The following is a 25673-nucleotide window of genomic DNA, read 5'->3' on the forward strand; positions in this document are numbered from 1 at the left end:
CACTTAATCTTGCTAATCATTGAACAAGTTAAAATCAGGATACTAAATTCTTAGATTTAAATAGATAAAATTGGATGCAAACAATACATGCTTAACTCCGATGTTGATTAGTTTAATTGGTAAAGATTTTAAATGATCATTGTGAGATTATAAGTTCCAATCTCAACTTTGCCGCTTATACTTCGAAAAACAAAAACTTGTAAAATGAAATAATATATCTCTTGTTTACATATGATTGTCATTTTCCTCACTTTTGTAGTTGTGATTGCTTTTCATATTACTCACATGAAACAAAAAAAAATAAAAATAAAAGAAGAAATTGCTTCTAATAATTATATACATTAACACATTGTATGAATTAAGCATGATATTTGTACAAATCAATCGTGTAATTGCAATGTATAAAACACATGAAAAAAGTAGGAACAGACCACAGCTCAACTTATCTCTGGTAAGAACAATCCTGTGCACTCTAAATGTCCTAATGTACAAAAAGATGTCAGATAAAAAGAATACAACCAAGAGTGACAAAAATGCACAACAGTGTAAATAACTTTTTTCCATGTATAATAGTTGAGCTTCTGTCCACGGTCAACCGTGCTTGATCCGCTTCCCTTATAAATGATTGAAGAGAGAAGAATGATTGAGGTGCTGCAAGACATCAAATAACAAATCTTAAGATCGCATACGTCAATTGAAATTACAGACAACATACAGGAAGAAACCCCCAAAATATATATAGGACAGTCATAAGAGAAGCTGCTTCAAGTATTTAGTCAATAAACAAATATTTTCGTTTTCATTAAACTCAAAATTGTAATGCCATTAGATGGCAACCATTCAGGAACTCCCAGTTAGATGTTCCTCGACGTGAAGTTTGCAGGAGGATTAGTAATCAAGCTGCCTGTACAAAAGAACTATGTTCAGCAAGCATGAATGGGATATATTTACAGGGAGCTCTGAGATACAGAGAATAAAATCATCATCATGTATCCCAAAAAGCAGAAGTTGCTTTGAAGAAGTATCAAGCAATATACAGCTTGAAGCTGAGTTCACTTATTGATGCATAAAAGGTAATTGCATATGCAAATGAAGTTAAATAGTTCGGTCAACAAAAATATCCATGCTTTGAAAAGCTTAAACAGAAAAATTAACTAATACAGATCATAGCAAGCACAACTGCTATATTATTCCTGCATTAATCCTTGCCAAATTATCTTTCATTTTCAAGTGGAGCATACAATGATGCCAAGATTTCTAAGAAATTATCTCCACAAGTTTTCAGAATTTCTTCCAAAGAAACAATAAGATCTACAAAGTTTAGAGAAAACTACACAAAATCAAAAATAATATAGATTAACAGTACCTTGTTAAAGAAAAATCACATTCTCATCAAACCCATCATGTGCATATAGCTATGCTGTCAACACCTCTGGAAGCCCTTCAGATACACAATCTGTTACAAACTCTACATCCCTGTTATTCTTCTCAAGTTTTATTAAACGTTTCAAACCTTCAGTGGCGTCCATGTGTTCTAGCTGGGATGCATTAACAACAATCATAGACATATTCCTTATTTCTTTCTTGTTTGAATAGCACCAGACTCCATTTGGTTCGGTAAAGAGTTCCATAAAGCTGCCCCATATATGCATCTACATAAGCCTCAGTATCTGATGCCTCATGCATGAAAGAAAATTGATAGTATCCATGACTGAGGGCCCTCTTCTAGTGACTTTTGTACATTTACTGCCAAAGTAACATGAACAGTATCATAATCCACCTTGGACAGTGAATTTTGGAACATCAATAGTTTATGATCCAAAAGAATCAGAATTTCAAAATTTTGCTCATGCCTTGGCTTGTCACTATTTCATTCCACAGGAAAAGTGATTGGCCCAAGATTGCTATAAGAAATTTTTGTCTCCAGTTCTTCATCTATGCATGTTAGGAAAAACATGACGTTCAGCAACAATATCCTGAAAATTCATACCAGACTCTGAACCATGACCAATAAGATTGGCTTTTCTCAGTAGTAGTTTGGACTCTGTACTTCTCTGGACTTTATTTATAGAATCTGGATTATTTTGCTCCTTGGAATATCCACTATCAGAAATAATAGTCCAAAGCTCCTTAAGTTTATTGGTACTAGCATTGCTTTTCCCCATGGACTGCAATACATATGGCTTGTCCTCCTAACAAAATCAGTCTCTTCAATAATGCTCTTGATTTGAGAAAAGATTGTTGGCAGCACTTGTGCACTTGTCCTGCTGGTTAATGTTGATAATTTTGCATTTTCCTTTCTGAAGTGAGATGAATTGGGAAACTGATTCTTCATATTCCTGGATAACTCACAGCAGGATGTTTCCTGGTTATTTGTAATATTCTTAATCCTGTCCCTATATATGGAAAGGCTTAGCTTCCAGCCGACAAAACACAAAAAAATAATGTGCATATACTCTGATCCAACCAAACATATGAAAGATACGTTCATATAAAAGAGGTAAAAAATAATTGATCATCACACTGTCAAAAGCAAGAAGCAAGTCCATACGGATATAACAACTTCTTGCAATGAATGAAAGGGATAACAGAGAAACGTTAAATATTACCCACATGATTAAGAGAGTTCTAAAGCATTTTGTTTTTTCCTCTTTTCTACATAGCTTCATATTCAGTGTCCAACAAAAGCAAAATTTTCCTCACTATCTCACTGATGTTTCTGGGCAGGAGTAGCCATACGTGATGGAAATCTTGTAGCATATTGGATATCTGACACTTGAAGTTCATATGCTTAACTTACAATATGAAAATCAAGATCAAACAATGGATAGGTTTCATCAAAACCACCTAGTGTCATTATGCTGCAACATTAACTCAAGCATGTAATTGAAGACAATCTTAAATATACTTCAGTTTTTGAAAACCTTCAAGCATAAGTTGCAATGCTAGAAGATAACCCCCATAGCCATGGTATATTATATTGATACAAAATTAAAGATAGATAACTTTCATTAAGGAAAGGTGAATCTAATACCTGATCTTTATTTCTTGAAGCCAAAGTATTGCTAAATGAACTTCACTACTCAGCAGAATGATCGACACGGTTTGACTTTTGTCCAGCAGCAGATCCTACAAATTGAGCCCTCATCTCAGTCAGACTACGTTCTAGGCTGTCACGCATTGCCTTCATCTTTGCTTCTTTCTGAGTCCTTTTTGATTCCCATTCTTCTAGTAGTTTTGAATTCCTTTTTTGCATATATTTATTATAGAATTTTCCTCTAAAATCATCTGATTGATCACTGAACTTTGGGCTCAAATTACTCTCATATTCTTGATTATCTACCATGTCTGACAGCAAGTTAGCATCAAAAGCTACTTCCCTAATATAAGTCTCCTTCACAAGTTTCTTCTCAGATAATTGGTCTGTAGGAGGCATTGTGTTTTTTTTCTCCAAACCCTTCAGCACATAATCTTTACGGACAGCTGCAGGTAAGTTTGTTTGAAAGACTGCGGCCTCATCCTTCTGAATTCTGAGTTTGAATGCAGCAAAATGTTCTTCCAATCTTGTAGCCTTCATTTGAAGCCCCTCATTCAGCTCTCGATTTCCTCCTCTTAGCAGATTTGTCATCTGAACCTGCTCTACTGAAGATGTAGAAGGCAGATCAAGTAACTCTGTGCTCTCCTTTGCACTCCTCACGGGAGAGACAGGCCATTTTTTTCTTTCAGAACTCCAAGGCTTATTAATATAGTCAGGAGCCAATGGTTGCTTATGCAAATTTATTCCTAGGTCCCAATCTTCTTTTTTCTCGACTGGAAAAGGTCCAAAGGTTTGCTCAGTAGCAGCTTCCTCTCCCCCACCACCTTCCACTGTTGTACTAGGAAAGGTTGTCCCTTGAGACTGGGACTCCAAAGATATTGTTGATTTGGTACTTGGCTTAATTTGAAAATCTGAAGAAACTTTGGCCTTTAATGTAACATCATCTCCTTTTCTCCTGAAAGTCCTGAGTTGGTTATATAACGTTATTTGATCCGTCGCTCCACCTCCATCTGGTCGCAAAGGAATCACTCTAATTTGAGACCTGAAAATTTCTTGATCTTTCGACCCACCTTTCTTTGCTGCAGCTTGTGATGTGGCCTGCAGAGCCTTATGTTCTTTATATTGGAAATAATCTTCTGAGGTAACTTTGGACTTGGGTTGATAGCCTGGTGCATAATCACCTGATTCTGAAAGGCCCTTTTGTTGGGTCCGAGAAGCATCTTGATCACTTAATTCATAAAATTTCACCCCACCAAGAGAAACACTCATTTGATGCTTGCCTTGCTCATCATCTAAGGCTTTGGTCTGGGCTACTGAAATCTTGTTACCATCTACTTCAGTATGATCTTTATCTTCTGAGAGACCTTTAAACTCAGCATGAGAAGACAAAGAAGAGGATGCTGTGACTCCCACTGTTGCCATGCTCTCTTTACTTTCAGTGTCGGATTGAAGCCACAAATTGACAGTTGTAGGAGTGCCAGAGGTGCTCCCATAGCCTTCTCTGTCATTGAAGCTGCTACCAACACTGCTGCTAAGATCTAAGCTCATGTCACTTGCACCACTCCATCTTCTCAACACTGACTTATCTGAGGCATCAGAGGGGCACCTCCTATGGCCCCCTTTCCCTGCTATAATTCTATTAACAACAATATTAGAGCTGAGATTTTTGTAACTCGCAGGCTGTTCTTTCTTCTTGCTCTCAAAGAGATTGATACGGTCTTGCACGCTTAGATGCCTGGAGTCCCCTCCATCCTGTTGAGCTGGCTCAGTTCCCAATGCAGCGGGAGTAGGATCATCCACCACCTTTCCAACTGTTCTATCTAAAAATTGCTGCTGACTAGGTTTAAGTTGCTGATATGTACCCAACAACTCTGCTGCATTTTCCTGTGCTGGATGGCTACTGCTGGGCATGTGGAGTTTAACGCCACATCCATGATGTGGTTTACCAGGAACCTTGGGCTCGACTTCTGGCTCATGTATTGACATATCTAAGCTAGAGGAAGTTTGAACATTCCAATAATCAGTGTTCTTTAGTGCCGGAGGCAACGGCTGTGGCAGGGGTTGAAGACTAACAAGTTCAGGGTGCCTTTGGCAAAGTGAAATGAACTTGGTGCATGCTTCACTGTTGCCAGTATAATCAGCATCATAATCATTCCCAGACAGAAAAAAAGGGCAAAGACAAGGACAGACAACTTGGGTACTTATTTATCAAATCTACTCCTATCCAATATAGAAAAGATAGAACATGGAACACTTAAGAACTTATAAAAAATTTATCAATATAGTACAAGAACAGGTTGACACTTAAGTTTGACATGCCATCATGAGCAGCTATACTATATGTTGATTGTTCATTACTATTTTTTACATGTATCTCATCCGACTAATTTCAATTGAGCTGCATCAAGGAATCCTTTAAATATACCATATAAATAACCTTGCTTTTGATAGCAAAACATTTTTGGACATACCCGACACAAAAAGTCTAAAACCATAGTTTTTGGTAAAAATATGTTAAAATCAAATACCAACCTTTTACATATTCAGGATCTGTAGCTAACAGCAACAGAGAGATCTCTGGTTGTTGTTGATATGTTCAGTTTCCTTCAGATGAAATTTCAATCCTTTAGAAGGCTGGTTAGTGGAATTCTATCATACAAGGTCTAACAAGTTTGCTGCGAAATGTTTTCACCAAGGTTGTATGTTAACCAATGGAAACTGACTAGGTTGCACCAGCTACCAGGTACCATGGCAGTATGACAGGCTGCACCACAAAGGATGGAATCACCTTGCCAAAGTTCAAAGTAGCAGCCTCTAGCACTTTATCCTCCATGGGCATACGGAATTGAACTGCTGGATGTATGGATAAGCTCTGTTCCAGTTCAACAACCCAGTTCAAGGATTCCATAATTTGGTCCAAGTTCAGATCAATCCTAGGAAACTACATTCTCAATCCGAAATAGCTGGATCCGCCAAATCTGATTTGGGATCAGGATTATTCTGAAATCAACCAAAAATAGGCTGGAACAGGTTGAAAATTGAATAAAAGTCAGGATTGACAAGATCAGCTAGAAATTGGCTGGACTAGTGAGACTGGTTGGATTGGCCCAAAAGTAACTGGTTGGACCATGGGGATGGATTGGCCACATTGGCTGTGATCAATTGATGATTTTGTTAATTTCTGAGACAATCTCAATAATCCCCTTGGAAGAAAATCCAGGTTTTTAAGATCAGTCCTGGCAAAATCTTGATGGTCAATCTAGGAACCCATGAGCAATATGCAACTGGATTTACTTGGCTTGACGTCCATAACAAGGTGGACTATCCACCAAGAGTTAAGACTGGTCCTAGTGAAAAGATAACTAGCAGACTTCAGGGCCAAGTAATTAGGAGCTCGGATCTGGAAGAGTATGAGCTAGGCTTTGCATATAGCCTCGACAAAATGATAAGACAAAGACTCCTTTTTAAGCTAACACAGATAAGAAGGACATATTGGTTTTTAATGTATTAACCAAGATTCTTTTGGATGGTCAATGCTTCACATCACCAGTCATATTTAACTGGATGCTGAGTTAATTGTAGAAGTTGATTTCTGATATAGTATTAGCTGGATAAATGAGACAGAATGACATACAATCATCTAGCACAAGAAATCACTATTAAAATGGTAAAGCACAACTACCCTGACACAATTCAGGTATAAATAACTAGTTGTATGACAATCTGAGTGATGGTGTTTGTAATGATTGTGAACAGGAAGAAAGATGCACAAAACTGACATGGCACACATCTACAGAGAATTTGGTATATTTTTTCATGAAATTACTAATGTCTATCAATGCCAAAAGATCACCATCATTATCAGAGTACATATCAGCAAAACTACACAATATAAGAAACTTTGTTTCTTCTCCCTCGACAAACACTTTTGTGACAAGCTAATTTTTTTTCTTGCTTAACTGAGAAAAAGATAGCATATTTAGAGTTGAATCTATGATACTTACTTCAGGCGATTTGCACCAAAGTACTCGGCAAAGTGAAGAAGCTCCAAGACACTGTCAGGGGTAAATCCAGCATCAGATGCCCGAGCAAAAGCTGTGGCTATGTCCTGCTTAACCGTGACAAGCCGCACATCAATAGCTCTAAGAAGCTCCTTCCTGAGTAGGAAACAGTAGGAAGTAGTAGTATCACTACAACTGATAAGCAATGAATTATAATACCAGATGAAGCAAAATGATGTCACTTGCAATACAAATAAAGGACAAGACATAAGGTTAAATATTAGTTGGCTGCTTGACTATTGGCATAGTAAAACATCAAAGCAATTTATAAGATCACAAAAGAGAGAGGAGAGAAAAATAGAAGATCGTATATGAAAAATTAGGTCAGAACCAGTAGAAAACATTTTCCCCATGAAAACATCATACACCCTGTTGACTATCGAGATTGGCAAGATCAGAGGAATCAAGATCAAACCAAAATAATCGAAAAATAGAAGCCATTAAAAATGTAATAAAATAAAAAAACAACAACAGCAAAACCATAAAGTACCAACTATTTGGGTTTAGCTTAGTAAAACATAAATAACAAAAAAAAATACATATGACAAAAAAAATCATAAAAGATTTTTACCTTGTAATTCACAAAATATCAATAAAATAACTGTGGTATGTATATCTTGAAAGTATATATTGATCATATCATAAAAAAAACATTGTAATAAATAACTATTAAAACAAAAGCGAGAATAAAATCAAAATCTATGTGGCTCCAATTGTAATAAATATTTCACCTATCAAATATAGGTGAAATATTTGGTAATGCGAAAGTAGAAAAACAAAAGAACTCATTATAGAGAAGGAAACGCGAACTCCCTTAAATCTACAACATCTATCATTGGATAGCATTTCCAGCTCCCTTAAATCTACATCATATAACATTGCATTCCTGTGTAAAGGCCAAGAATTACTCCCTCCCTCCCTCCTTTGCTCCCCCGTGATGTCTCCTTAACGTCACAGTAAAGGCCACTGCTGTTTCCTACGTTCCCTCATTCAGTAGCTTATGGCAATTGCCAGCCACCTCTGCTTCTCTACCATTTCTTCTTCTCTTGAGGTTGAAAGTTAGAATTGATCAAAATCACCCAAATACAAAAAAAAATAAAGGTTCCATGAGTCAAACCAAGTGTGACCATTATGATGATAAGGTTGAGAATCAGCTGAAATCAAGTTGGCCTTAGCCGATACCAATTTAATCTGGTGATTTGTATTGAAATTGACTTTGATTTACAATTTAGGAGCTATAAATTGGAGCTAAGATCCAGAACATTGAGCTATCACTTTTGAAACTCAATTAGGGTCCTAAATCAACTCCAGTAGATGAATACTGATGTAAGTAGAAAAAGAAGTTCTCTACAAAAATAGTAAGAAATAGAAAAGATTAACCTAAAGTCCTAAACCCAATAAAACACAACGCTACTATAAACATGCACCTAACTTATACGAATAAATTTTGCATTTGGAGTTTAGTACATCTCTTGCGAAGAAGTACAAACTGCTCAAAGAAAGAAAAAGAATAACACCTGAATTTGGAAACCACATTCTCAATTGAGCACTTAAGAATGAGGAGAATAACCTACTTTGTTATCTCTGCTGTTGCTTCAGTAGTTACTTGATTTCCACCTGTGTAAAGCTCCAAAGAGAATTCTCAATTAACAAGATTATGCTGCTTATATGCAGTGCTTTCAAGTTAATGATAGAGTGAAATTGACAGACTTTTGCAACACAAGATGGTTAGAAATTAGAATATTACAAATGACACAAAACAAAAATCTCAAAGATCATTTCAAACGTAAAGTATTACCACATGTCAATAACAACAGAAAGTACATCTTATCATGTGTAATTATACAAATCCACTAGGAAAGATAACAAATATCTACAAAATATCATTTTAATTTCCACAAAGTAATATGTGCGGCTCTTAGTTCCACAAAAAGAAGGCAACTGTTCCTAATAAGTTCTAGGTATGTTGCACAGTCAATGTCATTCACAATAATCTAGAACTCAAACAGTTGATCCTGACTAGTCTTTCTGTAAACTATAGACTCCTAACACCAAAGATCAATGTTTTCTTGAATACAAGTCTAGTAAAACAGTGCATGAGATACTAAACAACAGTCAAGAATTGAATATAGCTATATCTAAAATAGAGTAACCATAATTTTCCAAGAAAGTCACAAAGGTGAAAAGGGCAATCCTACTTTTCTAATCCACTTAAATGCATCAAAGAAACAATATTATATTTTCTTATCTATATGTTTGCTATTACATAGATGATTATTCAATGCCAGACAAGCAAAATGAGAAGAACCGATCAAATCTATGACATAATCGACATAACCAGTTAAATATGTTGTTGTTAGGTGTTTATCTACTTGATAATGGTAGAAGAATATTCTTAGGATATGGAAACTACAGGAGGCCATCATACCATATGCCCAAATATGACAAATTGTCCTGCATATAAAGTACCATTCAATTATGTAACACAAATGATCAGTATAAAGGGACCAGTAAACTGTATTCAGGGCTTCCTCCAAATGCTACCATTCATAAAGGGAAAGAAAAACCGATATTATTGTAACCCTATGATTACTAATAAAGAAATTATGCTGCTTTAAATAGCATGCATAGAACATACCCAATGGACCAGAAAGTGGATCTCCTGTACCCTGAAATTGAAAGGTTTTGCAGTTTCAGAAAAGTGATAAAATACATTACTCACAAATCCAACTAAAGAACTCAGTGAAGTGTATCACCTGCAAATATACTCTCTTGGCCCCTTCCAGTTGTAAATTTTCTGCATCAAATGCATTGACTAACTCCAGAATTTCAGGTGTCCTGACAAACCGAACAAACCTGCAACAAGGTTTATCAATAAGAGGCTTGTACAAAAGCTATTCAAACCAGTCATAGAAATGAGAACATAATGCACTACATAAATAAACTTAAGCCTCCAACTAAACCAGAACTTTATCATGTTCTCTATGTCCAACCTTTCAACCGTTCCTTTCTTAAACCATGTTCCATCATTCTTCCTCCTCTCAACCTCGAGCTTCACAGAACTAGCCGCACGTGCAGCCTGCTCTGCTGCAATCTTCAAGTGAGTGATGAATGGCTTCAAGAATCCAGATGCTATCTTCTCAGTCTTCCCATTGCCAGATATGAACAATTCGCACCTGCAAAAGGTAATCTTGTTCCAAATTTTGAAAACAACTTACAAAAAGGACACGATTCAGAGTCAGCAATTCTCACCTCGAGCGTCTCGGAGAGAGCCGGAACATTGCATGTTCAAGAACAGTGTCAGAGTCCATCCCTCTATGTTAAGAAGCCACCTCCTCCTCAACCAGCGACCACGTTATCAGTTCCTCTTCGACAACTCCAAACCTTAAACACTCACCCCCCAGAATACGAAACCCGTCTCAAGTTCTAATTCACGAACCGGACCATCAGAAGTCATCAAAACCCAATATAATCGACAATCAAGATCGACGAACTCCTCAGATCTACCAATCAGAACGGCAACCGCATCCACCATCCCGATGAAGCCCCTCGACAATACCCAAATTTTCCCACGCCCAAGACAAAGAAACAAAGAAACCCACCAGAATGATCACGACCTCCCGCAATGCGGAGGATAGCGAGCAGCAAGAACCAATGGCTCGCCGATCGCGACACTCAACCCAACTGATTCGCTCGATCAAGAAAAACAAAGCCGACAAGAGAGCACCCAGGCTGATCAATTCACCTCCGATCGCGCCAAGAACTCACCTTTCGTCACGGGACCGATCCAAGAGCTCGACTACCGACCTCCGGGACGGCCAACTCTATCTTTCTTGTCGCTGTGGGTTGTAATGGCGTCGGTGTAGTAGGTGACTTGGTGCCGGCTTCACTCTCTCTCTCTCGCTCTCTCTCTATTTATATATATATGAAGGAAAGGACGACGGGGCAGTTTAGACCGCGGAACGGCGTAGCTGCGGCTTCGCATGTTATCGGGTCGGATCCACTTAAAGATCCGACCATGAGAAGCTTATCGATCCGAAATAAGAATTTGTATGTAAAGTTTTAATTAAGTATTTTATCTAATATTATCATAATTCATATTAGTTTATTCGATTGAAAACGAAGATTATTACTAACTATTGTATATAATAAAAAATGACTTTTCATAATGGCCCATTAGACTAATTGTTAATAAAATAAAAACAATAACTAGAGTAGAAAAAAAAGTTATTTCATTCCATAGGTAATAATAAATAATGGGGAAAAATATCACTATTGCTACAACAATATTGTCAACCTTCCATGTGTGTTCATCATATGCTAATAATTATGAAAATGTAGAGGAGTTATTCTTGTTACATAATAACCACTATTTCAGAAAACAGTAATTATAATCGTCATTTTGCCCACAGTTTTAATATTTATAGTAATTATTAATCGAATCTCTTCTAAGGAGTTGGTATGGCGTCTTCTTATATTATAGGAACGATCACGTCAAGGAATTGCAATGGTTCGTTGTTTTCCTGGTAAGCTTTTTTAGGTTACTAAAAACGTGACAAAAAAGTCAACAAGAGTGAAGGAGTGTTACGTAGAAAGTATGATTGATAATAATACTCGTACGATTATATTAGCAACACTTATGCATGATTTCATTGGAGTTTTGGTTGATACGTCTTAATCCATGTTAGCTGTTGGCTTAATTAGTCCAAATTACCTTTATTTAGTGGAGAATTACGTGGCCTACCAATCATTTGTTCCTAATCCGAGCACCTGAAATGTATAATGAATTGTAGATAGGAGTTAGTTAACAAGTCAGAAAGATGGATATGCTCAATTAACTGGGTTGCTGCAATCTAAAAGTTGATCTCCATGGAACATTATGGAAACAAAAGATCTGTTGGAAGAGAAGAGAGATTCCTCATCTTTCTCACCTCCAAGATATGATGATGTCTTTGATTGAAGTGAGCCACACAATTCATCCATAACAACCAGCACTAATCTTTTAAAAGCTACCATAAGCGTACAAAGTGATGGCATTCTTTTGACATACGTTATTTTTTTCTTTTGTTAGCCCAATCATTATCCTTGATGTCATTGCCATGCTAATCCTTTTATCTTATTCTTCTATTAGCATCTAATCTTGACTTGCTAACCACAATTAGTGTGTAAAGCTGACACCAAGATGGAAAGAAACAAAAATGGCAAGACCCTGAGGGTTAAATCTAGCTTGCAGAGAGGCATGAGTGAAGCCAGCAACAGTGTTAAGAAAAGAAATGCTGAGAGAATCTTTGGTTTAATGTACCTGGAGTGATGCTGTTTGGGATTTTCCACCATGATTAATTAAGCTACAAAGGTTCAGGTTGATTAAAGAAAAGTATCCTTCATCACCTGTTGAACCACTGAGGAGCTTCTCTGTGTCGTTAGGTAGCACATCTTCCTGGAAGGAGAAAACAAAGTTAAATCTCATCACTGGTGAGAAACTGAGATCACTGATTATTGCCTCAAATATCATCCAAATTGGCAGCTGATGAATGGTTGTTTTGACATGAATATAAGTAGCAGCTGAGGTTAAGTTTTTTTTTTTACAATGAAGAAAATGTTGGAGAGACATCACCTCAGGCATGGTCATGATTCAACAAAATCAGAAAATAGGCCGTGTCATTTGTCTTGACCTGCAAATGGTAGTTGGCTGGACATATTCATCTATGTATGTGAAGGCAAACAAAAACATCACATTCGAACTTATATCAAGTTTGTTGATGTGCAATTTAACATTGCATGATCCATCATCATCACTCGTGAATTGCCTCAACTTATTCTCCTGATCTGTTAGTTCATCATGTGAGTCACCAAGATCTACTTGTGTGGAAGGGTAAAGTAGAATGCAGCAAACATGATCTCCAAGGACCAGAGTCAGACACTCTAAGCATCAGTATCTACCCAAACTACAATTAAAGATCATAGGTTACATAGAGCTAGTGAAGAGGATAAAATGTAGATCTATCAAGTTGATTGAATACTTTTTATTTCATCTCATGCTCAGCAAAACCTTTTGCCCTCGGATTGTAAGCTTGTGAGAGTAAAAAATAAGATTAAACACAAATATGTGGATCATGAGATGTTTGGCTGATACAGAGAGATGTGCAAACAAGAAGCACAAGAGCTAAAGTTACGTACCATGGAGATTGTTAGGCATGTGTCCTGCTTTCATGACAAGATCAGAGATGACACCGTGACTCTTGCTTCAATCATGGGCCAGCCACAACTCCAGCAACTTTTCTTCGAGTTTCCATCCAAACCCTGAAACAGCTTTGTCAAACAATATCAAGAGAAATGGACGGCTCAACAAACTATCAGACAGCCTTTGAGATCATATATATCATACTGCAGATATTAATATTAACTCTGGTGCTGAGGAAAACTCCTGATGATTTATTGAATAGATAAATTGCCATTTAGAAACCCATGTATTATTGTGTTATTGGCTAAACTCAGTCTTATTAAGATGAAAAGCAAGATTAACTCAGTGTACTGATTGTACCACTCGAAGCTGAATAAGATTTTCCAAGGATATTTGATGGTTGAGGTGCATCAAGAAGCTTCCTACATTAATGATTACTCAGAGAAGGCATTGATGCGGCACCTCATTTTTTTCCAAGAAAAAAAAAAGCCAAGTCTACACTGTTTGCTTGGGTAATCCTTTCTCTCCACCTAAGTCTTACGAGTAGTCTTAACATATATGGGAGACTGAATGGGTAACTAATTCACAACAAGGCCTTTATCTGCGTTCTGAATTCTTGTTTAGCCACCTGCTATCCCTCTATAAATATGAATTGCAAGGGGAAAGTAACAAGATCAAACACCAAGGCTATTTGAAGGACACAAAAACGAATGCAAAAAATTCGCCAGTGAAGATACTGATTTTTCGAAGAACGATGATGCACAAAACGACAACCAAATCATTCCAAATAACTCGGTCAATCAAATTATACACAAATTTTTTATTCGAACACCACCAAAATAGATCAAAGTTCATGATAATTTCTCTAACAAATTAATCAGACCAATACTGCAGTTTCAGCTGAACACTTGATCAATAAATTAGCTGCTCTTAGAAGTTACTGATATCTACATTATACCACAGGCCTAACAAGTAAATTGACAAACCATGACTTACATGGAAGCTGAAGAAAGATGATCATCAGAAATATAAGACCCAAGTCCAGTGCAGTAACAAGATTTTTCAAAATCAGATTTGCAAATAAAAGCAATTGAAAAGAACCTTATAACGAATTATTGCTGGAAACAATTGACTGGTATGACACAAAATTCAACCAATGGCAAAAACCAAAAAGGACAACTCTAGACTAGATAATGGCTAATCAAATTTTCTAGGTATGATGCCAGATACAACATGTTCCTATGCTTAGGATATCCTCCAAATTATTCAGCAGATACATGAACATGAAATCTACAATACAGACAAATAGTGACATTAGACTCCACGTTGGCTTAATCTATCTACTAGTTGCAAAGAGTCACTTTACCATCTCATCTGAATCCTAACACAAGTGGATCAGTCGATTGTAATACAAAATTTTCTCAATGCCTATCTCAAGGCAATTCTAGGAAGAATTTGCTCTTGTTACCAAAGACCATGGCCCATGAGTCTGTGCAACAACCTGAAGGAGAAAAGCGAAACACATAAGCTATGTAAGTCAATGTTCATTGGATACAAGGCAATTCCATCATCTAAATGCGATGACTGGCTTAAATCACTTCATGTAAAAATTTTAAACTTGCAGAACAAGCAACACATGTTCAGATGATCCAGGTGGTGAAGATTACAATGTCTAAACGGCCTTGATCATTGATCTGATTGTTTACATGGGCGCTCCCAAAAAATGGTTGGGAGTGCATGATTGTAGCTGAATATCCTTACATAGTAATGACAGAACAATAATGCTCATAATCAACAATCTAATATATGCATAAAATAAGATTAGAATACAAACAATTTAAGTGATAGGATTTGCCTAATCACTAATGTATGGCAATGTGTATATTTCATGCCAACATTGTCACAAAGCACCAAGATACCTCAGGATTCAGAAAAACCTAGTCCACAGTACTAAGAGAATTTAGTTTGCAAATGTATAGCATCATGATATTCGCAGCATCAAGCTTTTCACTACACTATAGACAAATTTCTACCTGATTTAACTGAGTGTTAGCCTGAAATGAGTCTTGATGCAAATCTGAGACTGATGAATCCTGCAATTTAATGAATACTATAAGCCAAACAGAGACCGACTTAAGAATACCAAGTTTTACCACAGCGTTGAGTCTTCAGTGGACTTACTTGACCAAAATGACTCATGCCATGAAAACCCTGCTGTTGCGTGTAGGATGGCACTGGAACACTCAGGGATGAGCTTGTGGGGGACTTGGGATCACTATCAGTTGCAATCACCCGATTGCCACCTTCACTTCCAGACTTGGCATCTTTTTTCCACCTCTTCAGGTAGTACTTTAGAGGTAACTCTTTGATATTTCTGAAGTCGAGCACCTTTAATACATGACAACACTGAATCCCCGTAAACTCAAACTTTTTACAGCTGCAGTACGCAGAACAATCTCTGGAGTCAAATCTAACATAGTGTTCTCTGGGTTTCTCTGTGACAACAACTTTGTACTCAGATATTGTCTGAACCTCACCACAACTAAACAACATACAATCCATGAACATCTCAAATTCTTTTCTAAAGACTTCAAAGATCACAGGCGTGTACACATTAGCAGCTTGTCTGAGCAACTTTGAAGGAGGTATTCTTGGAAAGCTTTGACTTGCATGAAAATCAGCTTGTAGTTCTGCATAGCGATGCTCATCTAACACCCTCTCATAGTGCTTAAAAAATGATAGAAGATCTAACTGAGGACTCAAAAACTTCTTTAGAACACCACTCAAGCTTTCAGTCTGTAGACTGCTCTTCATGTCAGCACAAAATATGTCTCGGCCATAAGGTAAAGCCCATTTGTCCCTATCTTCAAATAACTTTAGTAACCATTCATTGTTCCTAAGGTCGTATTTCTCCAACATTGCTCTCCATGCTAATAAAAAGTCCTCCTCTTCCTCATAATCATAGATACATTTACAAAAATCCTTTGAGAAAGTTTTTGAACCTTGGAATACATGATTAAGATGTTTAACAGCATTCTGGTAGACATGCCATACACAATGGCGATGACTTGTGCCTGGCCAGACTACAGCTACAGCATTAATTATTGGCATAAATGGATCTGTCAATAATGTCTTTGGCTGCTTTCCACGCATCCCAATTTTAAAAGTCTCAAATAACCACTTGAAAGATTCCACTGATTCATCATACAGTAATGCAGCACCAAATATAGTTGTTTGCTTATGATGATTCATGCCAAGAAATGGTGCCAAAGGCCTACCATATCCATTTATTTTGTAAGTCATGTCCAAGCACACAACATCACCAAAGTATTTAAAGTCCATTATGGATTTTGAATCTGCCCAGAAAATGTTAGTCAATTTATCATCCTCATCGACCTGGATAGAATAGAAGAAAGCAGGGTCATCAAGTTGCATGCTCTGCAGATACTTTAATACAGATCCAGCATCACCCATCTGCATGGCTTTCATACGCTTTGATCGGAGATTATTCTTGTAATCTGCAGGAAGAAACCTAACATTTCTAGGACCACCAATCGGCTTTGGTGCAGTCTCACCGGTAGTTTTTGGAGTCGTTGCAGAATCATCAGACAAATCTGCTTCAGCAGCTTGAAGCTCAATAGTTATCCTTTGAGACCTCAACATGTGGGTTGTTGAAGGTGGTGCTGGCTGATGATTGTGCTCTCCAATAAACTCTGTCACTCGGTATTTACCACTTGGCGTAATTTTAATGGTCATTCGTGCAAGGCATCCTATTCTTGTTTCTGGCCTGGGTCTCTTTACTTCTTTTGCTCCCTTTTTGTCCTTGCGAAAACCTTGTCTTGAGCAAACAAAAGTTCTTGATCTAGTAACATTTTCAGATGATTTACCTGACGAACTTTTTCTCACACTAAAACCTACATGCCCTGCATACTTATTGTAGAACTCATATGCCTTCTCTTCGCTTTCAAATTCCATATCAATTTCTGGCACCAATTTTGCCATTGTGATCTCATATGCAGGGCTATTTGAGTCAATCATTCTCCTCAATTTCCCCTGTTTATACAAATTCTATAGTGGTTCATCAGCTTAAAGAAGAATTTGGTGAGACAAAAGCATAAAAAGAGCAACAGGTAAATTTACAAAATGGAACTGTCACTGAATGCTTGCAAGTTGCAACAATCTAATTCAACCGCTGAAGCACTTCATGAGTTTGGCTATGAATGAAAGATATATATGTAAAGAAGCTAAGTACAAGGGCCATAACATAAGTAGATAAGGATTCAGTGAAGTGTCATTGCTCTTAAATATGATGAAGTTGGCTTGGTGGAGAGAAGACATAAGTTAATCCAAGCAATTCCAGTGAAAGAAGAGTTACCTGGTGGTGACACTGTGGGTAATGTACCAAGGAGTTGCACAAAACAATAGAATATGAGAGATGAAATAGTTGAAATATCAATCTTTGAGAGAGGTCCAATTTCTTGAGGTCATGGACATTCCCAAAAACTACACATACAGATTTCAAAAGATAGAAGAACATTTTTCACTTTCAAGTAAAGACTAAATCACCACAGAAAGCCTTGTTAAAAAGAATAACCAGATGAAATAATATTTTGGTCAAGATAGAGACCATGATCTTAAATTACCAATGCTAAATGCCAAAAAGGAAATGGCAACACTCAAAGATAACTATCATCCCTTGCAAAAGAGTATTGGGGAAATCAAATATGAAAAAACAAGGAATTAGATTGCTTTTATTCAGCCTAAGTATATTTCTTGCCTCTTGGAGGTTCCAAAGATGAAACATATAAATATAAAGAAACTTGTTGGAGAAACAATGAAGTATAAGAGGCATTCAAGATGAAAACGGACTGCTTACCAAACCAAAAAAACAATCTTGAGGACATTTAAATATATTTAAAAGCTAAGAAAGCTCTAAAGATAACTAACAAGACATACTTTCACATTCCAGTTATGGCTTTTCCATATCTATTTATTCCTTTGAGACTTCAAAAAAAAATTTCCACCTAAACCACTACATATTTGTCTCCTTTTTCACCATGTTATTGCACTTAAAATTCTAAACTAAACCACAGATGAATTCACCAATTTGTAGTTGACCTTAGGAATTACCAAAACTCCTAAGTATGAAACTAGCTCAACTACTAAGAAGAAAAAGAGCACAAGGAAGAAGAACAAGAGGAGGAAGAGGAAATGGGAAGGAAGTTGTTTAACTGACATATACATATTGCTTAGCATTTATTTTAGGATTATCTATTAGATAAAATCATGCACTATAATATAGAGTTGACTTTCCAACACTTTAAATCTACTTTATTTTATTTCATAATTCTCTCAAAATTTTGCTTATTATTGTTGATTTTCTTCTTTTGCCTTTTCAATTGACTACATAATGTTCCAAACTCCATAGTTTACTATTCTGTTTTTCATAAATGCTGAATCTGAAATTCAGATTCTAGTATGGCCTACAATAGCATCGAAATTGTTTGACCCTTGATCTTAATCTTGTCTCTTTGCTCTTTCATATGCTATAATGGCCTGAATCTGCTGCAAAACTATTGGCTTTTCTTCACGAAGCCATGCATACTCTCCGGTCCATTTGAATAACATCAAAAGTAAAATGCAATTTGAGAAGCCGAGTTAGCAATCTGCTTATTCGAGCAAACTTCTGGTGCAGCTTTATCTACATCAAACCAGTTAGCTGGTCACAATTACTGCTCTAACTAAGCTTTCCTATGAATTATCTTTTGTTATCAAAATTTCAAATCTACTGATTATGAAAGTCTGAATGACCAATATTAAAACTGAGGTATCAATACTTTCTTTTGTTTATTGTATGTACTGTTTTGATTTCAACTAATTACCATAGTACAGAGTCAGATTCACTTAATACCACTCTAAGGCTCTTTAAGATGTTTTCCAATAGTTGTCTGCAAAATAAGCATTCTCTCCTTGGGGCACTTATATTTCCCATTAATAGTGTCAATTTTAAGACCTCATACTATTATTTTGCCTCTTTGGCACCTGAGTCCATTCTTCTCAGGTCTGTAACAGCTTTAGCAAGTCATTCTCTTTGGTCCTGCATTATGCATCTGAAGGTTTAGCCTCATTAGTAACTCAAATGAGGAATATTGGTTGAAAGACTTTAATTGTCAAGTTACATTTTGCATGCGCATATATTTATGCATCTTTGCGTTTCTACCTCATCAACAGCACCAACAGAAAAATAAAGTCCAGGAATTACATAAGAAACAGTTTCATTAAATAATAAAATGTGGATTATTGTCCAAGAACTTAAACAGCTACATGCAAAAGCAAGAAAGAGAAAATTAGAAGTACCAACCTTTGTCCAAGCAATCCCACATGCATTACAAAGAGTCCTTGGTCCCTCAGGCCCACGGCGCATATGTGGTGTTGCATTTGCACTGATGCCACACCGGATGCATCTGAACAAATTCAATAGAAGTTTAAGGAATCACACAAGACCTGGAATTAACTGCCATAGAAAATCCATGTCAAACATTGTCCACTTCTGCTCAATCATGTACCAATACAGATTCTAAACCCTTAAACTGTTCCTCCAAGTTCTACCATTGAAACAAGTTACAAGGCAGCAATTTTAAAGTGAACAGAGATCTCGGACTATAATAAATAAGTCTATCAGCTACAGTTAGAAACAGCAACTCCAGACAACAAAATGTTGCCAAATTCACATCACCAAAGTAACAGCACTTGCTTTATTATGTGGTTTTTATACTTCTTTTGTCCAGTAAAAGCTACTAGCATAGGCATCTAGGTGTCATGGAAAGCTTCTCTTGAACAAAGGAAAACTTTAATATTTATGTCAGGTTGCCACTTATACAATGCCCTAGAAATACAATGGACAATACCTTGTTTCACTAAACCAAATTCTTATAAATGAAAAGAGAAATTTATTTCCTCTCATGAACACAGTGTGGACACCAATGAAATATGGATACATCAAATTAATGAATAGATGTCAACTATGATATTTGTAGGATACTTCTTGGATATGTCTTCGATATTTCCTTGACGGATCCAGTTTCTTTAAAAATAATTATAAGGATAGTAGTTGTAGTATACTTAGGAAATACTTTGTGCATGCTTCTCCAAAGAATTTTGGGTTTTTAGGATATTTGACTTTCATATCAATAATGAAGTTAACATCATACAGTACCTCAGCAATCAAAAGTTAATGCTACATTCACTATACGGTTGTAGTATTAATTGCCAGAGAAAAAATTCCTTCATGATGAATATTTCAGGGATGCCAGCTAATTAATGCTAATTTTTTGTATCAATATTATGTATTCCAAATAATAAAAAATAATGTTAAGCTTTATCAACTATAATTGTATATTTATATTATTTTCTCATTATAGTCTATTTGTATCCATGCCGGATTGTGTCCTATTTGTCAATATTTGATGTATGGGAGCATTTACATGACCAAAAACCGGTAACATATATCTGTAACCATGTTTCATAGATGAACATACTATTAACCACTTAATTGGTATAAATATATCAAGAACGATTGTTCAAGCGATTCACTTATGTTGTTTCTACTTAAATTAAGTTAGCAAGCAGCAACTAAATTAAAGTGAATGTCAATGCAAAGATCAAAAAGTAAAGAAAGAAACTAAATGTGTATTAATCAAATATAATCGACAAGCCATTCTTCAAACTTAATATCGACTGTCATCAACTGGGTCCATCTTCAACCATCAAAATATCAAAAAGAAATCTCAACTTTTTTTTCTCAACAATTCAACGAGAATCAGAACCCAATACTTCAAGATCAGATTTTTATGCACCTGGGAGGAACCTCTGACCGATCGTCGCCAGTATTGTCGTGGACCTCAAGGTCCTGATCCTGCTCGAACTGCATCTGGAGATTACCGTCTGCCCGGAGTGGTAGCGTTTCACCAGCTCACTCGGCGACCCATCATCAAGGACTCATGTCACTCCTCTCTCACGCCAACCATCTCGACCGAAGAAGTCGAAACAAAAAAAAGGAGGGACTTTAGCCTAAAACTTGTTGGGTCATATTCTCATAGATGGAATGGAGATCCCATGCTGTAATCGGGGCTTAGCACGATGCAAAGACGCCCAGATCCATCACAAATAGGGGTTAGGGTGCAGAAACCCCGATGAGGAGGAGGAGTGAAATGGGAGGGAGGCGGGCCGGGGGTAGATAAGATCACCTGAGAAGAGAAGCGTCGGGTAGCGAAACGCCAAAACCACAGCGATGAGACACCCAACGCCTGACACGGTGCGTTGTTGTGCGATTAATAGAGAGAATGGTTCCCTTCGGCGGGCGAAAGAAAGGCTTTCGGAGGGCTAGGGTTAGGGTTTCGTCGCCTCCTTCCCGTCTGTTGGAATAAGGACTCCCCGATGGAGGAGATCACGGAGGGCGTGAACAATCCCCACGCCACCGCCGCCGATTCCCACAAGAAGAACCGGATCCAGGTGTCCAAGACGAAGAAGCCCCTCTTCTTCGACCTCAACCTCGCCAAGCAATTGCAACCGTTGTCACTATCGCGGAAATTCTGAAAAACAATGGCCTGGCTATCGAGAAGAAGATTGCATCATCCATCAACTGATGATGTCAAGCATGAATCCAGGGGTCGGTGCATCCAACATGCAAAGATTGAGATATTGTTGGGGAAGACAGAAACCTTGGACGAATTGATGGCTCCCGCGGCTGAGGAGAGTGGATGCGGGAGATGGTGAGGCGCAAAGCTGACAGTATTCCTCCAGCGGCCTTTGGTGGTATCATCGGTTTTGCTTGCTTTCCTGTTGGATAGATGGTCTTCGTTTTTACCTAAGCGACATCCTCCTATTCATCTTTCTTTTGTTTGGTGCACCCCTCTCTTTTTAGTTTTTGTCGAAGGATTTTTTAATAATTAAAAAAATTCGGAATCAAACTATATATATATATATATATTAATAAATTTTATTATGAACGATCTCTGTTCAATATTTTGAGGGTGACAAAAAGTACTATTAAGAAAGCGAAGTTAATTCTCTAAAAAAATAAAAAAATCAAAGGTAAGGATAAGGGTAGTAAAATAAATGTTGTTAAGAAAGATTCGACAAAGAACAAAGGTTATTGCTTCCTCTATGATAAAGATGAGTACTAGAAGATGAACCGTAAAGATGAGTACTAGAAGAGGAACCGTAAAGAGTACCTTAGAGAACGAAACAAAAGTTTAGAGAAACTACGAGTAATCGGAAAGTGAAGTTAGCTACTGATGCTTCCTCCCTTTAGTGAATTACTTGGAACGACTCCTAAAATGCATTTGGGTGGCAGTCCCATATGCAGACTCCAACGCACGCAAAAAGCCCGGTAAGCTTTTCGAGGGGCCATTTACTCCTGAGAAGATCGACAAGTCGAGTGAGAAGGAGGAGGCTGCTAAGAGGGAATTGATCTTAAAAAACAGATCCAAAGGTAATTGATGATCTCAATGGTGTCTGTCATATAGGCAACTTTTGATTGTCTTAAAGAGGTCAATGAATCTTTCGAACAAGCACGTACCGGAAGAAAAAGAAAGATGATCGGAGGTGACGACGATGGAACTTTTTCTCGTGGCCATTAATTTCTAGAGATAACTTTCAGAGAGGACAAAAAGGAATGTGAACATCAGCTTCTTTGTATTATTTAAACCCTTGGCTTCCGAGCATGATACCCACTTCTATCTTCCGTACTATGGTGTTTGAGATCAGACTGCTGAGGTGATTAATATTAAATTCTCAGGTGGAAGGATGGAGTGATTTCTTAATGGTGTGTGATGAACGACAACCGCTCTGCGTCGAGGCGTTCACTGTTCGTTACTTCACGATGAAGGCAACCAATGGTCCGCTGGCCTGTCTATATAAGCAGGTGGCGTCGAAGTCCCCTTCCTTCTTGCCGTCGAGAGAGAGAGAGGAAATGGCAGCGAAGGTGGCAGTGAGCGATGTGGTGTCGCTGCTCTCAGGCGACAAGAGGGACTTCCTCCTCCGTAACAATGGCGACAAGGTGTCTTCCATCAATCGCTAATATTTGTTGAGCATCATGATTACCGTAGAAAGTCAAGATCTTGTGAGACTTGCTCACCAATCTATCGTTATAGAAGTAGTCTTCCATGCTCGTTGCCTAGAGTAAGTGAACCTTTGTCCCTTCCGGCAAGCCAACGATATGCTGTGTGTTCGTCACAAGAAAGCAGGGTGTCTTTTGATCTGTCAGAAAGAGCATAAAGCAATAGGATGAATCGAAGGCTTGGATTTGAATCTGAGGATCGAGAGGTTTAGATAGAAGAAAACGGAGGAGGATGAGATTAGGCGAACTGCTTATTGCTAAAAGTCCAATTTTTTGCCTAATTCAACTATGAAAAATGCACGGCGTTCTATAGATTCTCGCTGACAAGCAGAGATTTGTTCAGGTGGCGATCAGCAGTCTTGACGGGAAAGTGGTTGGTCTCTACTTCTCGGCCTCATGGTGCAGACCCCGCAGACGCTTCACTCCTCTGCTGATCGAAGTATACGATGAGCTCTCCTCGAAGGGCCAGTGCCAATTTGAGATTGTCATCGTGCCAGCTGATCACGACGAGGACTCCTTTGATAGATACTTTTCGAAGATGCCGTGGTTGGCAATCCCATTTGCGGACTCTAACACACGTAAAAAGCTCGATATGCTTTTCAGGGTCGGAGGCATACCTCACCTTGTCATCCTCGATGCCAGCGGCAAGGTCCTTAATGAACAAGGTATCGAAGCTGTGCGAGAATACGGTGCAGAGGGGTATCCATTTACTCCTGAGAAGATCAACCGGTTGAGGGAGGAGGAGGAGGAGGCTGCCAAGAAGGAACAGACTCTTCCAAGACTGTTGGTTTCGCCCTCCCGAGACTACTTGATCTCCAATGATGGGTCCAAGGTAATTGATGACCTCCTTGTAGGAAGAGAAGCTACAGTTTTGATCCACCAGCTTACCATCTATGACCACCTGATCGATACTGAATCGAAGCAGGTTGCCGTGTCGGATCTCGAAGGGAAGATAGTGGTTTTGTACTTCTCGATCGGTGCTTTCACCTGTTGCGCTGAGTTCACTCCGGTGCTGGCTCAAATCTATAGGAAGCTCAAGGAAGCCCGGGAGAGCTTTGAGGTTGTGCTGGTGTCGTTAGATGATGAGAAATCGTCCTATGAACAAGACCTGGCGAGCATGCCATGGCTCGCGATTCCTTTCGAGGACAAGAGCCGTCAGAAGCTTGGCCGCTGCTTTGATGTCAGGGCCAACCCAGCCTTGGTTGTGATTGGTAACGATGGCAAGACTATGGATGTCAATTACGCTGAGCTCGTCGAAGAACATGGATTTGATGCGTGGGAAGCGTTCCCGTTTTCTCAGGAGAGATTGGATTTGACGGCAGAGAAGGCAAAGGCCAAAATGGATGCACAGACACTGGAATCTCTTCTTGTCTCTGGGGACCTCGATTATGTAATTGGGAAACAAGGCTCGAAGGTAATGAATTGAGCATATAGTGAATCCACAGCTCAGCATCGTCGATGGCTAATCTCTCGTCATCGTGCTTCACAGGTTCCGGTGAAGGAGCTTGTCGGCGCGACCATCCTCCTCTACTTCTCAGCTTGCTGGTGCGGTCGATACCGCGAATTTGCTGCCGGTCTGATCGAGGAATATCAAAAGATCAAGAGCATGGACAGTTCTTTCGAGGTGGTCTTCATCTCCAGCGACCGCGATCAGGATTCTTTCGAGGAGTTCTTCTCAGGCATGCCTTGGTTGGCGCTGCCGTTTGGTGATGAGAGGAGGAAATCTTTGAGCCGCACTTTTAGAGTCCGTGGCATCCCCTCCCTGGTTGCAATTGGTCCTACGGGTCGGACTCTCACAAAGGACGCAAGGAATCTGTTAACGATCCATGGAGCTGATGCCTACCCGTTCAGCGAGGAGAGGATCAAGGAGTTGGAGCAGAAGATTGACGAGATGGCAAAGGGGTGGCCTGAGAAGGTGAAGCGTGATCTCCATGGGCACGAGCTTGTGCTGACCCGCTGCAAGACGTATTGCTGTGATGGCTGCGGCGAGATGGGAAGTAGGTGGTCCTACAGCTGCACCGGGTGCAATGTCGATTTCCACCCTAAATGTGCATTGAAGGAGGAGAAGAAGGAAGACGAAGATGAAGGACGTGATGGAAGGATACGCGTGTGACGGAGCGGTTTGCCGCGAAGTCTTTTAAGGTTTTGGCTTGTCTCTGTTCTAACCACGGAATGCTACGGTGTCTGAGCGTATGAATCGATGAGAAGAACACGACTGACCTTTTTTCACATCAGATCAGTAAAAGTCAGATAAGATTTTTTTTTTTCTTATTT

The 25673-nt window shown here is 38.4% G+C and overlaps 3 protein-coding genes across 8 annotated transcripts; 1 reads left to right on the forward strand and 2 right to left on the reverse strand.

The window, feature by feature from the left end:
* Window positions 1-418: 418 nt before the first annotated feature.
* LOC135631032 (uncharacterized) lies at window positions 419-14661 on the reverse strand. Of its 3 annotated transcripts, none has more exons than XM_065138409.1 (11): window positions 14646-14661; window positions 13276-13398; window positions 10351-12535; window positions 10092-10274; window positions 9855-9954; window positions 9737-9767; window positions 8673-8715; window positions 7042-7194; window positions 3035-5159; window positions 1367-2390; window positions 419-651 (listed from the first exon to the last, which is right to left on the reverse strand). In XM_065138409.1, the coding sequence occupies exons 3-9, from the start codon at window positions 10407-10409 to the stop codon at window positions 3080-3082; spliced, it is 2649 nt and encodes an 882-aa protein (XP_064994481.1). In that variant the 5' UTR covers window positions 10410-12535; window positions 13276-13398; window positions 14646-14661; the 3' UTR covers window positions 419-651; window positions 1367-2390; window positions 3035-3079. The 3 variants fall into 3 exon arrangements, with proteins under 3 accessions (XP_064994481.1, XP_064994479.1, XP_064994480.1); XM_065138407.1 differs by having other exon boundaries at window positions 1367-2396; XM_065138408.1 differs by lacking the exon at window positions 419-651 and adding an exon at window positions 658-904 and having other exon boundaries at window positions 1367-2396.
* On the reverse strand, window positions 14467-22172 carry LOC135631033 (protein FAR1-RELATED SEQUENCE 5-like). 4 transcript variants are annotated; one of them, XM_065138411.1, is made up of 6 exons: window positions 21526-22171; window positions 21136-21306; window positions 19641-19743; window positions 15461-17347; window positions 15313-15372; window positions 14467-14780 (listed from the first exon to the last, which is right to left on the reverse strand). In XM_065138411.1, the coding sequence occupies exons 2-6, from the start codon at window positions 21207-21209 to the stop codon at window positions 14724-14726; spliced, it is 2181 nt and encodes a 726-aa protein (XP_064994483.1). In that variant the 5' UTR covers window positions 21210-21306; window positions 21526-22171; the 3' UTR covers window positions 14467-14723. The 4 variants fall into 4 exon arrangements, with proteins under 4 accessions (XP_064994483.1, XP_064994485.1, XP_064994484.1 ...); XM_065138413.1 differs by having other exon boundaries at window positions 19641-19793; window positions 21136-22172; XM_065138412.1 differs by having other exon boundaries at window positions 15461-17332; window positions 21136-22171.
* Window positions 22173-23087: 915 nt separating this feature from the next.
* On the forward strand, window positions 23088-25628 carry LOC103976248 (probable nucleoredoxin 1-1). Its single transcript, XM_018822269.2, has 4 exons — window positions 23088-23339; window positions 23743-24231; window positions 24325-24813; window positions 24889-25628. Exons 1-4 carry the CDS (start codon window positions 23103-23105, stop codon window positions 25510-25512), a joined length of 1839 nt encoding a protein of 612 aa, XP_018677814.2. The 5' UTR covers window positions 23088-23102; the 3' UTR covers window positions 25513-25628.
* The last annotated feature ends 45 nt before the right edge of the window (window positions 25629-25673 follow it).

Source organism: Musa acuminata, chromosome BXJ3-2, assembly GCF_036884655.1.
Source record: "Musa acuminata AAA Group cultivar baxijiao chromosome BXJ3-2, Cavendish_Baxijiao_AAA, whole genome shotgun sequence".
In the NCBI taxonomy this organism is placed as follows: Eukaryota; Viridiplantae; Streptophyta; class Magnoliopsida; order Zingiberales; family Musaceae; genus Musa; species Musa acuminata.

Bases quoted from the DNA above. Each gene is read 5' to 3' on its own strand.
- LOC135631032 (XM_065138409.1), bottom strand. From the start codon at position 10,409: ATGGACTCTGACACTGTTCTTGAACATGCAATGTTCCGGCTCTCTCCG. The intron at 10,275-10,350 runs GTGAGAATTGCT...TACCTTTTGCAG, and splicing joins CTCTCTCCGAGACGCTCGAG to GTGCGAATTGTTCATATCTG. The intron at 5,160-7,041 runs GTAAGTATCATA...TACTGGCAACAG, and splicing joins TTTGGTGCAAATCGCCTGAA to TGAAGCATGCACCAAGTTCA.
- LOC135631033 (XM_065138411.1), bottom strand. From the start codon at position 21,209: ATGCAGTTCGAGCAGGATCAGGACCTTGAGGTCCACGACAATACTGGC. The intron at 17,348-19,640 runs GTTGGTACTTCT...GAACCACTATAG, and splicing joins GTGGGATTGCTTGGACAAAG to AATTTGTATAAACAGGGGAA. The intron at 15,373-15,460 runs GTAAGTCCACTG...ATTAAATTGCAG, and splicing joins GCATGAGTCATTTTGGTCAA to GATTCATCAGTCTCAGATTT.
- LOC103976248 (XM_018822269.2), top strand. From the start codon at position 23,103: ATGGTGTGTGATGAACGACAACCGCTCTGCGTCGAGGCGTTCACTGTT. The intron at 23,340-23,742 runs GTGTCTTCCATC...AGATTTGTTCAG, and splicing joins TCCGTAACAATGGCGACAAG to GTGGCGATCAGCAGTCTTGA. The intron at 24,232-24,324 runs GTAATTGATGAC...GAATCGAAGCAG, and splicing joins TCTCCAATGATGGGTCCAAG to GTTGCCGTGTCGGATCTCGA.